This window comes from Aulonocara sp. 'chitande type north' Nkhata Bay, linkage group LG16, assembly GCF_057382095.1.
Source record: "Aulonocara sp. 'chitande type north' Nkhata Bay isolate Kocher_YH1m ecotype deep benthic linkage group LG16, A_spYH_male_GT1.1, whole genome shotgun sequence".
NCBI lineage: Eukaryota > Metazoa > Chordata > Actinopteri > Cichliformes > Cichlidae > Aulonocara > Aulonocara sp. 'chitande type north' Nkhata Bay.
Genome location: NC_141359.1, coordinates 15,882,673 through 15,895,435, shown reverse-complemented (window position 1 = coordinate 15,895,435; position 12,763 = coordinate 15,882,673). Strand labels below are relative to the sequence as shown.

The following is a 12,763-nucleotide window of genomic DNA, read 5'->3' as shown; positions in this document are numbered from 1 at the left end:
TAAACTCGTCCAACCAAAGGTGTCACCTTAGTTCTTTGAAGGTTCTTTGGTCTTGCCCATGGTGGTTTAGAAGTTGGAATGGAAGAAAAAGATTGTTTGAACAAGTGTGCTTTATACACATAATGAGTCGAGATCAGGTGTGAGTATCTGTAGTTGACTGATGGAGTGTAATCTGTATGCCAAATAGGCACACAGCCAATCTGTGTGAGCCAGCCATCAAATACAACTCCGTTAATAACGTTTATGTAATGTTGTTCACATTAAACATGCGCAAAGTTTCATATATATTGAGGGCAGTGTGTGTACAGGTAAACATGATGTAAGGAGGTGACATGGCTCTCAAAGAATCTTGAATTAAAAGAGAAGGTTATCCTGCTCAGAACAGCCAATCAACAGTCAAAATGGAAATTAGCCAGTGCCGCACTGATACAGCCGAGGTTCCCAACCGTTTTTTGAAAACTGTAATCTTATGAAGCGTTGTGTATCCAGGATCCAGAAAGTGACCACTGAATTTAAACTTACAGCTATAAAAATAACAAACTAACCACCAGAATCTGATCAGAGACGCTGGTCAAGTTGGTGATTTGCTTCGAGAGTCGCTTCTTAAAAGCACACATCTTCTCACTGAGCATAAAGCTCGGGCTTCAGGCTACTCTGGATTTGAATTATGGTAATAAGCGCAGATATCCCTGATGTTGGGTACACATAGACCTGTCTGTGAGCCCAACAGCCCCACCCACCTTCTTTTAAAAACATTTTCTTTCTTTTTTGTGAAGAAATCAAAGGAAGGTGGCTTAAAAATGGAGGAAAGGCTTGTTGCAGACAGGAGGAACTGAGAGGCTGCACAAGAGGCCATGTATAAGAAATCAGGGTTAGCTTGAACTGTGAATGCAAAGCTATTCCAAATTAAAGTTTAAGAGTGTGTGTACAGGTCGCAACGTATACTAGAGGAATAAATAGCAGGCATCTAATAAGACCTGCAGAGCACGTCCTGCATTCAGTTACCTCTGGAAGAGAAGGAGCTCAAAAGTCTTCAAAAGAAAGAATATGCTGCTAATCAAACAATACCCTGAATGTTAAAAACATATTTACAGATTTACAGAACTTGTGTTTGCCTGCCATCCACTGGTTCAAGCTTGTAACTGCCTTTACAATCATTGTAAAGGCAGTTACTAATGCTATGGTGATAAAAGAAATCCAGCAGGTGTGCGGGCTGATCCCGCTCATCCCATTTTAGTATCCAAGCTCCTCCTCTCTTTCTTTCAGGTGGATTGGGAGAGCAACGGTGGCTTGGTGAAGAAGCTGCCGTCCATCCGCGAGGATGAGGAGGGTGATGAGGAGCAGAGCTCCGTGTCCCGAGCTCCTCGCTCCCCGCTGCATCTCAGCAGGGGCCTCAGCTCGCCCCTGCGCTCCCCTCTCCTGCCGCCTCGGCCTTTCCGTGCTCCCTCCGACCACTCGCGCCCTTCCACCCTGCAGATACCAGTTGTGAGCTTGAGTGGTGCACCACCTGAACTCAGCCCCAGGTAAAACACACAGACACACATAGTGTGAAACTGAAGATTGATTCAAAACATCATAGTCAGAGAAGAGCAATTGAACCACTAGATTACAGTGCTGGTGAATCACATGGGGCTTGGCTACTGTTGGAAGGCATGTAGGTTCTCACACACTGCAATGCACTAATGTGCATGCGTGCAGAGCAAACATGCCTATGTGTATGCAGAGATGTCTCACGACCTCACTGTGTGCAGTGTTGTGTGATGCAAAGCTGCTGATGAAGGACTTTTTCCATGTTTGTGTTAAAAGATCCAAACAGTACTAACGGAGCTTTCAGCCCTTTTAGCTTCACCTGATTACATTCCTCTTACATGCTCTCTCTCTCATGTGTAATCTCTGCACAGATTTGTGGACGGCATTGAAACAGAGAACAATTCCACCACAACACAGAAGTTTGAGTTCAGCCCCAGCCTGTCACCTGCCCCTCCGCCCTCACCGTACGCAGGTAGCACACCTACAGCCGCACACATTGGAGTACTTTTTCAGAACAGTACATTTTATCCGGAGGCCTAATCCTTCTGCATGTGTGTTGCCCGTAGGGATCCGTGAGCACTCTGAGATCAAGCAGAGTGTGTCTAAACTGACTGAGGAGGTGAGTGCTGACTTGACACTGATGATAATTGCATGTGTTCACTTCTGCCCCGGGGGTCTAATGTTTTCCTCAGCAGCAGAGGTTTGATTTTTCTGTTAGTCAGCTGGATGTTTCGCAAACGACACGAGCAGGTCATGGCTGGAAAAACATACAAATAAAATCCTGACGTTACGAATGCTGGCCCAAAGTGTCTAATGATATTTTAAAAATTATATTTAAAAGAGTTAGTAGTTTATTTCATTACTACCTGTAATTTATTGCAGATTACTTGTATTTGTTTAATTGTTTACTAAATGTTTGAGGTGTGAAATAAACCTCAATGGAGCAAAATATGGGTGTGTGTGGTTGGAGGATGTGTTTGTGCGTGCATGTGCGCGCGTGGAGAGGGGGGGGTGAACATTTTTCTTGTAAAACAAAGGGGGGCCCAGCAAAAAAAGTTTGGGAACCACTGCTCTATGTGATAAATCACCAGATTAACAATTTTCTGCAGAATTCATCTTTTACCTTATTTGTAACAGTGTTGCATTTTGCAGTTATAATATGTTCTTTATAGATTTTTATACACTAATTTATCACAAAGAAGGTCTGGCTGTGTTGAACTTCATACATAGTATACTTCTCTGGGCTCTTACAATGCTGAGTTTTTTGTTTCATAACTTCAACTATGATAACAAACTCTCGCTCACTGGCAGGTTTTAATCAACAAACCCTGAGTCTCTCTCTAAAGTTTCCCCTCTTGCTCCACCTGAACCATTCATGAAGTTAGTTAGACATTTGTTTGCTTTGTTTTGTACTTAAAATGCACAATTTTTATTATCCAGTTGTTAAATATAAGGACAAGACAGAGACCATGATTACATCACAGATTTATTATCAGCTCAGAATAAAATCTCCATCTTTGTAACTCTTTGACTGTGTTGACAGGAATGCATTTGTCAGACTGTCAGCCAGCTTCTCTGGAACGTTTACTGTATGTTACTATAGCAGCCACCATTTAAATCAAACAAGCGTCACACACATAACACACTGATCATGTGGTCCACCTGCACTGAATCATTTGGCGTGTTGTAATCAGTCCCTGATGGAAAAATGTCAGTCTCTAAAACAGACTCTAAAACTGAACTAAATGTATGATAAAGGGACTTTTAAAATGTAACCTGCATGATGAATGTTATGTAGTACCTAATTATGTTTTATGCAAACAAGGATTAAAGGATTGTTTGATATTTTTCAACCATGGTGCTGAATTGTCATACCGAATTTGCATGAACTGTTCTTCTGGTTTTCCAGCGTTAATACGATCTCTCTCTTCACCTCACAGATGAACGGTCTGTCTAAACAAGTTTCCAAGCTCAGTCAGGAGCTGCAGGAAATGACACGCCTGCTCAAGCCCCTCCTCCAAATGGCACCACAGCCAGTCCTGATGACCATGATGCCAAATTTAACATCACCTCCCAGTAGTGCCAGCCAGCTGTCATCAAGCCCTTGCCCCGGGGCGCCACCCCCTTCCACAGTTTTTTCCCACCAGAGACCTGACACTCATTCCCTGTTAGACAGCAGAGACACAGAGAGTGCAGATTTGCCAGGATGCCTTCTCCCAACTCCTCACTCACCAAAAAGGCCTAATTCAACTCCTTCAGCATTAGCAGAGCCCAAGCCCCCAGGGGCCAATAGCCAAGGGTCTGCTGACTCCAACCATCAGTCGCCAGAGGAAGGATTTCCAGAGGGGCGCGTGGACTCCCGAAGACTCCGTGCCTCCTCCAGTAACGGGATATTTTTCCCCTCGCTGCAGGACCAACCTCCTCTGGCCTCTCGCACCCCTTCACCTTCACTCTCCTTCTCCATGTCTCTCTCTTCCTCATCATCTTTTTCCCCATGCCAAGGACCTCACCTCTCCCGACCTGGCAGTTGTGCCAGCAGAGGCCCGCTCATCCCACCTGCCTCTCAGGACACTCACCCTCCCCTGTCCTCTCACTTTTCAGCTCCACCATCGCTCACATCCTCCCCTGGAAGTCATCGGCGGAGGCCTTCCCCTTCCGTGCCAGTCGTGTCCCCTAACACCTCTGTCCATCCCTCCAGTCTTTCTCTGCCCTTGTCTTTGGAAGCTGCAAACGCAAGGAGAAGAGATAACCAGACTCCATCTTGGTGCAACTCACAGCGACACTACCGAGGGGCAAGACCCGTTTCTCACCCCCAGGAGCTGGAGATGCAGGAGCGGGGACGACACCTGGAAGAGGAGAAGTCCTCCTCAGAGCACATCAGTTTCATTGATGAAGAGGAGCCAGCATTATGAACGGCCTGTGCAAAAGATGTCATTCAAGTAGCAGGAAAGATGTAGGACAAGAGTTTAAAGAGGTCAGAGCAAGTGCAAGGTAAAGACAACAAACACAGGGAACAGAAAGCTGGTCCATTTCGCACAGAAAGACATTTGTCAGGCAGGAGATGCCAGACGGACAGACAGGTAAACACAAAATACAGTGTGAAGGAATGCTTTCCTCCACAGATCAACCACAGAATTACAATAGCACAAACAGTCTTATAGCATCAATGATCCAGTAGCATGAGTCAAACACTGCAGAGCCAGAGCACATCTATTTATCTCTCCACCCTGATGAAGCTCTATCGCTTTTTAATCCTAGTAGGTCTCCTCTTCAAAGGGCAGGCACAAACACATGCATCTCGGCAGGAAACGCGTCTTTACCCAAACTAGATAATCCAAGCCAACTGCACTGGGACTAAGAATGTAAGCCCTTCAGTGGTCTCAGTCACCTCACCTGGAAGGTTCCTTTGCTTCATCAATGGGATTATTTTTTGGGGGAATGCAGTTATCTGCCCCTGGACTGGTTAAAAAAATACAGCTTTTTATCGAATAACCTCAGACTAAAGCAGAACTGTCATTAGTGTGGCGCCCGCACTGCATTTGGGAACAACTTGGGGATTCAGTGTCTTCACCAAGAAAACCTGGTGATTTGTTTGCAGCCTGTTTTATCACCTAAGCCACAGGTGAGCCAAGAATCGATTACATGCCCATTACACACATTCACAAAGAAGATGTTGAGCTTGGTTTTAACTCAGGAATGCAAACTTGTCACATCCTGTAAAAAACAAAACAAAAAAACTGACATTCTGAATCCACAGACAGTATAAAAGATCGATGCAGCCACTGTGACCTTATCCCCAGGTTTGTGAAGTCCTGCTTTGAAGCCTTGAGATGAGTCGTCATCTCGGCTTTTGGGAACTTAACAAGCAAGTGGCAGTTCTGACTGTGAAACCACATGCTCACTGACTTGTCAAGCTAGCCCAGGGAATCCTATTGACTCTTAGAATGACCACAATTTCTAAAAAGTTCTTTATAGAATTATTACTTTTATACAATTTATATAAAAGTATTAATGTAGAGTCTTTACCTTACAATACAGAGGGCCTTGAGGTTCACAGAGTTCAAGCATGATTATCATTTTCTGACACTAGCACCAAAAGTCTGCGCAACCACAGCTATCGCCCCATGGTGGCCATTAGAAAGAATGCAGGTTTAGGTTTTCTTCTGCGTTAGCGTCATTTCTCATACCGTCCACGTCTGAATTCAGAATAGATCTATTGCGTGATTCGTGTAGATCCAAAGAAGGTGGTTGGTGTTTGCCTTCAAGGTTTTCTGCCAGAAAGATTGTACCTTACTCCAAACCCTTCGATCAGGAACTAACTGAATCAAAGAAGGATTCTGCAAGTCACATCCTTTTTCGTTCATAGAAAGAGCCAGAGGATCATTTTTTTTTTCATATAATAATAATAGATTACTATGTAGTCAAAGTACTACTGTATACTGTGTCCATAAAGACTAAATACAAACCAGAATGTAAGTGTTAAAATTAACAACCTAACCACTGCTTGTTAACGCAAATATCTAGTCAACCAATCACATGGCAGCAACTCGATGCATTTAGACATGCAGACCTGCTGAATTTCAGACTATTTCAGAAACTGTTGATCCACTGGGACTTCCCCACGTTTACAGAGAATGGCAAGAAAGAGACGACTGCGTGAAAAACTGTTCTCGATGCAAGAGTTCACAGAAGAATGGCCAGACTGCTTCAATCTGATAGAATCAATCTGCACAATACATGAAACCGTGAAGCAGGTGCAGAAGATTACTCCTGTCAGCCAAGAACAGGAAACTGATTCTATAATTCCCAAAAGCTCACCAAAATTGGATAGCAGAAGATTAAAAAAAGTTGCCTGGTCTCTTGTCTAACAGTAAAACTTGACAATGGCTGAATAATGTTTCTTCTGTTGGCTGCTGAAGAGAAGAGGTCTTCCAGAACACTTTAAGTATAGTTATTTAACTGAAATGGACCGATATTGCTGATGTAGCTAAATGCAACATTAACAGTTGCCTCTATATGGACAAAATGAAAATCAGTTCTATTAAAATCGCCCACAACACAAGGGATGCATGCACTGGAAAAATAGACTACTAGTTTGGATAAACATAATGTGGTTTAGGAGGGGTAACCATTCAAAAGATAGCTAGTTTAAGGGAGGGAGGGGGTCTAAAGCAGATTGTGTCAGACAATTATCAACTGACCTCCACCAGTATAAGATAAACCAGTCTCATTCTACATTATAAATCATCCTGTGCTACTCTAATAGAATCCAAGAACTTTATTACAGATACTATCTGGTTGCATTTCAGAATAAAATAAGCGGAGAGCTTTGCACTGCTGGTTAAGCAGATTGAGGCCGGTGTAGGAACTCTGAGAACTTTGAAAAGACAGATTCGTGGACAAAGGTGTAGGGAAAAGTTAACATCAAACATTCCCCGTGTCACTGCTCATCAGCATCATGATGCTGTTCACAAGCAGCCTATCAGCTCATATCTCAAGCAGGCTACTTTCATTCTAGGGTGTGGACATCCTTACATCAACTATAATCAACCTAATCTTAAAGTTAGCAGTCATAATGTTCATCTTTTGGGGAAGGGGCTGTCTTTCTGGGGAATTCTTGTCACATTGTTTCACTCTCGATGAGTTTGCATCCACATTTTCTTTCCAGATCAAAAGAATTTGAGCACAGTTCCGATCGGTCACTTTGGAAAAGTGTAGGCGAGTGTTTGGATTGTATGCCAAAGAGAGAAGACAGATTTGTGGACAAAGTGTAGGGAAAAGCTAATATCAAACACTACCCCTGTATCACTGTTCATCATTATGATGACTGTTGACAACCAGCCTATCAGATTGTATATCGAACTCCCACATCACCCCTGAGCTTTAGCCATTAGCCATTCGTGCCTTCTCCATACAGACATTGATTTCCCTAAAGTTCTTCACCTGTCGATTACAGGCAAACATCTGGATCGAAATTTACACAGAAAGCCATCATCTATGGGGAACACTTGCACCTTTATCTAAAACGTATTGTATTTATTTATTTAATACGGCTGTGTATGTATTTATTTTTGCTGAAAAAGCGGCGAGGAAATATTCTGCATGTCTGGACGATGTAACAAAAACAGACTGTGGAGGAAGGTTTGCTTTCTAAACGTCTGACTGGATCCTTTCCAGAGCGAGTGAGCGAAACCTTCCCCGAGTTCATATGTAGCACACACATTCTTCATCTCTTATTCCTCCAATGACTTCATGTTGGTACGTGAAAGCAGCCAAACCCTAAAACTGCAACATCCAGGCTGCATCAAGCTGGAGGTCTCAGGACTTTTTTTTTTTTTTTTTTGGCTTTGTGAGGTGCTTTAGGACCATGTTACTTGTATATATATGAACAGTCAGATTTCTGGCTTTTATTTTCTTTAATGGGAGCAAGGGAGGTGGTGACTAACTGGACTCTTTACACTTTCACAAAGATTTACTAAGCAAGAACTGGTGGCTGGGGAGGGTGCCTAAAAGGTTTTAATTCAATGCATGTCAAAACTTCTTCTTTTCTTTTTTGCATGAGAAATGTGCCTGCTTTGAACTATCCAGAGCAGAGGGCTCATGGGAGTAGAAACCAGCCTGCACAATTGAAGGCTGTTTGCTTACAAATGTATTTTATTAAAGACTGCTGTTACATTAAAAAAAAAACATTAACAAGGATTACATACTGTATAACAATAAAGAAGTGTTGTTTTGTAAGCTCTCCGTCTCTTGTGTTTCTCTTGGGAACTAATATTCACGTAACTGAGGTAAGTGGCTATTCTCTAAGAAGTAAACTGTAAATAATATTTTTTAAGCCACTTTCCGAGTATATTGTGATTCAGTTGCCTCAAAAACCCGTCCCTATTTTTTTTCCTTTTTGATAAATTAGGTATTTATGTTTTATTAAACAAAATATTTATTCAAGTAAAGCCATCAAATATGGTTCTGTTATGATGTCAGCATTAAAATAAAATAAAAAAACAAAAAAAACATGTGCCCCTTGGGCTGAAAGTGTCAGCAGCTGTAAGTGTAAAAGTGGGCTTCTCACTGAAAACCAACAGGGGCTCCATGCAGGACTCCAATCTTTGTGCCTCAGGTAATCATCCAGTTTTCATTTGAAGTGGCCCCATTTGTTTCTGACACCCACTGAACTAAGAACAAGAACACTTCTGGCCGTTCTCCTCACTGCATGCTTACATTTTGAGGTTGCTTGTGCTAAAAGCTTCCCAATTGCTCAAAATCCCTAAAAATAAATTTATGGTTCTTCTACTCTTTAACAACCCAAATTTGCCCACAGACTAATGGCTAATATGGCAAATAGCTTAAAGTATTATAATGTGTGCACGTGGGTAAAAGGCCACATCCAACTAGGCTTGTATTTATTATTTATGCTTTATTAGGCTTCATAACACCTGTGGCGTTGTCAGTGACCAGGTTAGGTTTTTCTTTTTGCTGCATGCTAAATCGGTACATTTTCAAATGAAGTATCACACACCTTGGAATTACAGTTATTCTGTTAAAAGCTTGAGTGCCTCAAACAGATGAAGGTTCAAACTGGCACCTTGCGTTTTCTTTGGCGTAGAATGCTACCAGTGCCTACATGTTTCAATTATTTTATGCAGAAAATGAAGCGTTGACTTGCTGTGTAGTGACTCCAGAGTTTAAACTTTGCAAATGTCAGTTCTTTGGATAACACAGTTAAGCCCAAACAGAACAGTGTTACTGGAAGGTTTAAAAGGTAAAACTGACAACCTTACAGGATGTGTTTTATACAAATTACATGGCAACTAATGGTAATTTTTATACACATACAAGTGCAAATATAAAACTACAAAGGAAACTTTACTAACAGATTGCATTTTTGTGTACTTGACAGCTGTCTGTACCACTGATTTGCATTAATAGGTGTAACATATAATTGTAGGAATCAAATTAAATGAATCATTACCTGAACCGAGAAGAACAGAAAACTGATGGATTAGTGTTTTACACATTAAATAAAGCTCATAGAACATGCCTCATTAACCCATGTATATGTGCACTTTTCTATGCTTTTGCTACCAAAGTGCTTTCTATCAAACATTCATTTGGATTCATTGGAGAGCAACTCCGGTTTAGCATCTTGCCCAGTGATATTTGGCATGCAGAGTGGAGCGGCCAGTGATTGAACCACCTATGATCAGCAGACGCCCGGCTCTACAGACACCTCATCTGTGAGTTGACGAGTTTTGGAAGCAGCAAATACGGCAATTTCAAAGGATACTGTTCTTAAAGTTTGGAGTTTGCAAACCTAAGCTGTGCTGCCATGTTCTTCATGGAGTGAAGAGGCTTTCTCCTTTCCAAACCAGCCGTAGCTGTTCTTTTGGGTGGGGGGTTGTATTTAATATGGATGTGGAGTCTGAGACCTTGGCTTGAATTTGCTGGGACATCCACTCCTGGGAAGACCTGCATCATTCTTTTTCACATGTGACTGCAAGTCTGCTGTCAGGTCAGCATCACATTCACACTCTGACATTACTGTGTGCAGCAGCAACAAGTCTGTAACACATTCTAATTGTTTATTTCAAATCCATGAAGCAACCCCCTAACTAACAATGAATAAATTTAAAAAAAAATAAGAAGAACAACAAAACCGGTGGGATTTTTAATACAGCAGACTCTCCAAGAAGAAATAAGACAACACAGGAACTCCTTCAGATCTGCATATATTCTCAAGGGTAACATTCATTCTATCAGAGCTTCAGTAAGGTTTGAAATGTCAGGACAAACGTTCTAGAAATATCCTGATTGGAGAAGAAATTATATAACAAAGGGGTCGAGAAACAATGTAGCACTTGATTCTGCTGTAGTGCATGTACTCATGCCTTAGTGTCAAATGATTCTTACTTTATTTCTTACATCTACTCTGTCCTCATTCGCCTCTCAAAAACACATCAAGGGAGAGAAAGCTGGAGGTTTGGGAATTTCATTTATCCCTCCTGACAAACACATGCAGGGGACTGCAGAGAGCAGCAGACATCGGGTCTTTCTCGACAGGAGGTGTGAGGGATGGATACATTAATCCTCTTTTCCCAGGTGTTGGGTGTAATTAATAACCGCAGGTCTCTGTAAGCACTGCCTTTCTCAGTGGGATCATGAGAAATGGTTACTGGAAATAAGGTTACTGGACAGAAGTGACAGGCTTCTGCGCGAGCAGCACCATCACAGTGACGACACCTGAAAGGAGAAATGCTCATTCCTGATTATCCTCCAGAGACCACGTTCAGCGTTCGACAGATATTTAGAGTGCAGTAGATTCCCCCGACTGTGCCAAAAATCATGGTTCAGAGGGATCGACTGAAAAACATGAGGGGAAAATAAAAATCCAAAAATATATATTTGTTTATATTTATATATATTTATATATTTACGAGGTATGTATCCACAAAGAAGAAAAGAAATTCCAAAATAGGCAGTCTGTGTTTTTCCAAGTGAGTCCTTACTTGCGATGCCTTAAGGAAACATTAATATTAATAGTAATTTTAGTCAAAAATTAAAAAAATACAACTGGGAAACTTTGCTGTCCGTCAGCCGTGCTCTGAAACCATAATCTCCACTGTTGGGAGTCTGAAGGCTCCAAATTAGCGGTGACGTCAGGCAGCTGCACTCCAAAAACAGAAAGAAAACAAAGTCTGCAAATCTCAAATCACAAAATCCAAATCCAAGGATTCACTTTAAGAGAAGAATAAAATAAAACCTATCAGGTGAAACTCCCCTAACCGTTGATTTCACAACAACTGCAGTCTCAGAGTCTCCGCCGTGGAGCTGGCGCCGAACTGTTGAGGCTGGGTTGAGGTGTTTGTACTGGAGAAGTGAAGAGAGGTCAGCCACAGGTCCAAAAAAAGGTGTCTTTGTGCAACAAAACAGGCCTCACCATTAAAGTGCCCCTATTAGCCTTTCTGGGGTTTGCTAAAACACCTTGTTTGTAGTCCAAGCTTTTCCTTACGTTTCTGATCTATGTCACTGTGTAACATGTTTAAATAAATCCTGCCTAGCTGCTAGTGTGGGGCACTCTAACAAAGAAACACCCGCCCTCCACATGCTCCTTCGCCGTGGGACATTATTTTGTTGCTAGGGTTGCTGTGATAACTCTAAAATATCTCCAATACTAGCAAAGCACACGGCATCGTCTGTTTCTGGCTAAAACAAGAGCATTAATATGCTCACGATACCCGTCAGCTTCTATCCTACCCTCTAAGGCAGTGGTGTCAAACTATGGGGACTTGCCAATCTGTCCCGCTGGATGGCTTTGGAAAATATGGAGGAAGGCATGCATCTTTGGACTTTTAACTGTATTTTTTTTTTTTTTTAAGTTTTACAGATTCTCCTGCTGATAAAGACCTCCCCCACAGCCATTTATACTGGACCAGAGTAGTTAAATAATAAATAAACAATTACATGACAGAAAAGTTCCTGTTTTTCACTGTCTACTGTAGAAATTTCAATTTAACTTTTTAAATTCATCAATTAACAAAAACTTTGTTTTACAAATACAGGACAGTCTGTGCGGTGAGCTACCAGGACTTTTCTGTATTTTTACATATTTATCATGTAGAAAAACTCAGATGTGCTCTTTATCTTATCCTAACATATCTCAGGAAATGAACTGTGTGGCAGAAAGTGGGGTTTTATTTGTAAAATGAGTTTGACATAATTACATTAAATAGAGGAAAATTCCCAGCAACACTGCTCTAATGGACATATTCTATTGTTCTGTCTACTGTTGTAATTAACATTTATACAATTTCAAGAGAACAGCTGTATTATGTTTGATGCTGTTGGCGTGTCTTTCTGAAGTGGCCACTGCTAACGTGTTCTAAGTTGGCAGCTGTTAAAGGGCTATGCTGGCTGGGCACAAAAACGCTGCCTTGCTTCTGTTATAGCAGTGGACCGAGTGGAGCAGACTGGGCTCAGACGACGAGAAGAGGCGCTGCAGGAGTGCACAATATGAATTTTTCTTTTTTAAAGTAATCCTATTAGTTAAAAACAGCATAATAGGGGCACTTTAACTGAAACAAATAACGAAGGAGCCAGGTGTCCTCCACACATTTGTTAGTCAGGCTGGCAGAAGGCGATGGCTGCCCACTGTAGTCATGCTAGGTACTGCTGCAATGCTGTCTTCGCTCTGAAAAGAGACACAGAATGAGTCCAGCAGGCTAAAGGAGTGTCTGAC

At 41.8% G+C, this 12,763-nt stretch overlaps 2 protein-coding genes across 4 annotated transcripts in view; one reads left to right on the top strand and one right to left on the bottom strand.

The window, feature by feature from the left end:
• kcnh3 (potassium voltage-gated channel, subfamily H (eag-related), member 3) overlaps positions 1–8,250 on the top strand; it is a 190,446-nt gene extending 182,196 nt beyond the window's left edge. The window contains exons 12-15 of the mRNA XM_086265837.1: positions 1,267–1,523; positions 1,902–2,002; positions 2,097–2,149; positions 3,471–8,250. Coding sequence (XP_086121963.1) covers positions 1,267–1,523; positions 1,902–2,002; positions 2,097–2,149; positions 3,471–4,442 — 1,383 coding nt within the window. The 3' untranslated portion in view covers positions 4,443–8,250. The remainder of the gene's footprint in view (positions 1–1,266; positions 1,524–1,901; positions 2,003–2,096; positions 2,150–3,470) is intronic.
• Positions 8,165–12,763, bottom strand: part of armc8 (armadillo repeat containing 8) — a 26,410-nt gene continuing 21,811 nt past the window's right edge. For 2 of the 3 annotated variants that reach the window (XM_086265843.1, XM_086265846.1), the window contains exon 22: positions 8,165–12,715. In XM_086265843.1, coding sequence (XP_086121969.1) covers positions 12,682–12,715 — 34 coding nt within the window. In that variant the 3' untranslated portion in view covers positions 8,165–12,681. The remainder of the gene's footprint in view (positions 12,716–12,763) is intronic. The other variant, XM_086265844.1, reaches the window with a different exon arrangement.